The sequence below is a fragment of the Entamoeba dispar genome, genomic scaffold (assembly GCF_000209125.1).
Source record: "Entamoeba dispar SAW760 scf_1105229458227 genomic scaffold, whole genome shotgun sequence".
Lineage (NCBI taxonomy): Eukaryota > Evosea > Mastigamoebida > Endamoebidae > Entamoeba > Entamoeba dispar.
In genome coordinates, this window is record NW_001853087.1 from 1 (window position 1) to 1,551 (window position 1,551).

At 22.1% G+C, this 1,551-nt stretch overlaps 1 protein-coding gene across 1 annotated transcript, besides 5 other annotated features; it reads right to left on the reverse strand.

Moving 5' to 3' along the window:
* Window positions 1-5: 5 nt before the first annotated feature.
* EDI_014330 (uncharacterized protein) lies at window positions 6-1,076 on the reverse strand (the record flags this gene model as incomplete). Its single annotated transcript, XM_001734347.1, has 1 exon — window positions 6-1,076. The coding sequence occupies one exon, from the start codon at window positions 1,074-1,076 to the stop codon at window positions 6-8; it is 1,071 nt and encodes a 356-aa protein (XP_001734399.1).
* Window positions 867-898: a sequence feature (AT_rich).
* Window positions 1,008-1,173: a microsatellite.
* Window positions 1,052-1,168: a microsatellite.
* A 22-nt stretch (window positions 1,174-1,195) lies between the features above and the next one.
* Window positions 1,196-1,284: a sequence feature (AT_rich).
* An 11-nt stretch (window positions 1,285-1,295) lies between these two features.
* Window positions 1,296-1,551: a repeat region.

A 1,551-nucleotide genomic window follows, 5' to 3' on the forward strand; every position in this document is an offset into this window, starting at 1 on the left:
ATTCATCACCATTCATCAAAACAATCTCTTGCTTTTGTTTCATTTTTCATTAATTCTTCTTCACATCCACATCCATAAAAACATCCACCTCCAAATGATATAATTGATGATGGTATATTAATAGATGTTAATGATGAACAATATTTAAAACATTCATATCCTATTTCATTAATTGATGATGGTAAATTAATTGATGTTAATGAATAGCATCCTTTAAAACAATCATATCCTAATTCACTAATACTCGTTGGTATAATAATTGATGTTAATGATGTACATTCATAAAAACACCAATTTCCTATTTCACTAATTGAAGATGGTACATTAATTGATTTTAATGTTATACATTCATCAAAACAACTATCTCCTATTTCACTAATTGATGATGGTATAGTTATAGATGTTAGTGTTGAACATCCAGAAAAACAATATTCTCCTAACTTAGTAATTGAAGATGGAATAATAAATTCATTAATATCTTTCTTTTTTATATTCTTTCCATTGATTATTTGTATATTTTTTGGTATTTCAATACTAACTAACACTGGTTCATTCATAAATATTCTTTCTTTACTAATATATTGTAGATTATCTATATTAATTGATGTTAATGATGAACATCCAGAAAAACAATCATCTCCTATAAAACTAATTGATGATGGTATGTTAATTGATGTTAATGAATAACATTCATCAAAACATTTATATCCAAGTGATTTAACTTCTGATGGTATTGTATTTCCATATGTATTTCTATCTTCTTTTGTATATTCTATATTTTTACAGATATTTCCTTGTTCTTTTTCTTGTAAATATTCTGAATAATCTACTGTATACCATATTACTTTTTTAAATATTTTTCCATCATTAAATATTTTATCTTTTTTATTATAAATATGAAATGTTTCAATATTAGCAAATAATCTTCTTGAATATTCATTTAATGGAATTGGATTAAAATGAAATCGTTCAATATTTCCTCTAAATCTTTTAACTCCTAATTCTAAATTAATAAAATCATTAATATCATTAAAATACATTGATGTTATCATTATTTCATTATATCCTAATTTCATTATTGGTTTATTATTTATTAGTTGTTTTTATTAGTTCTTTTATTTTTATATTTTAATTTCTTCTTTTTTATTCTTTATCATCATTCTATTTTTATTAATTGATATTTGTTATGAAAAACAATAAATAATAAGAAATAAAATAAAATGTTATTTATTTTTATTTTTAATAAATTCATAATTATTAAATATTTCATTTTATTTTATATTTCATTCATTATTGATTCGAAGGTAGCACGTCAGAGACAACACCACACACACTCCACTAAATATTTCCATCATTCAAATCTACCAGTTATGGACTGATTATGATGTGCATTTGGTTAGAAAAACATCTTAATCAATACTGCAAGAATAGCAATGTCTATTGATTACAATGATGTGATATCATTGATAATAAACGAATGGGTATTTATAAAGATGTTATTATTACTTGTTATGATACAAGTATATTTGATAATATAAGATTATCAAAGAA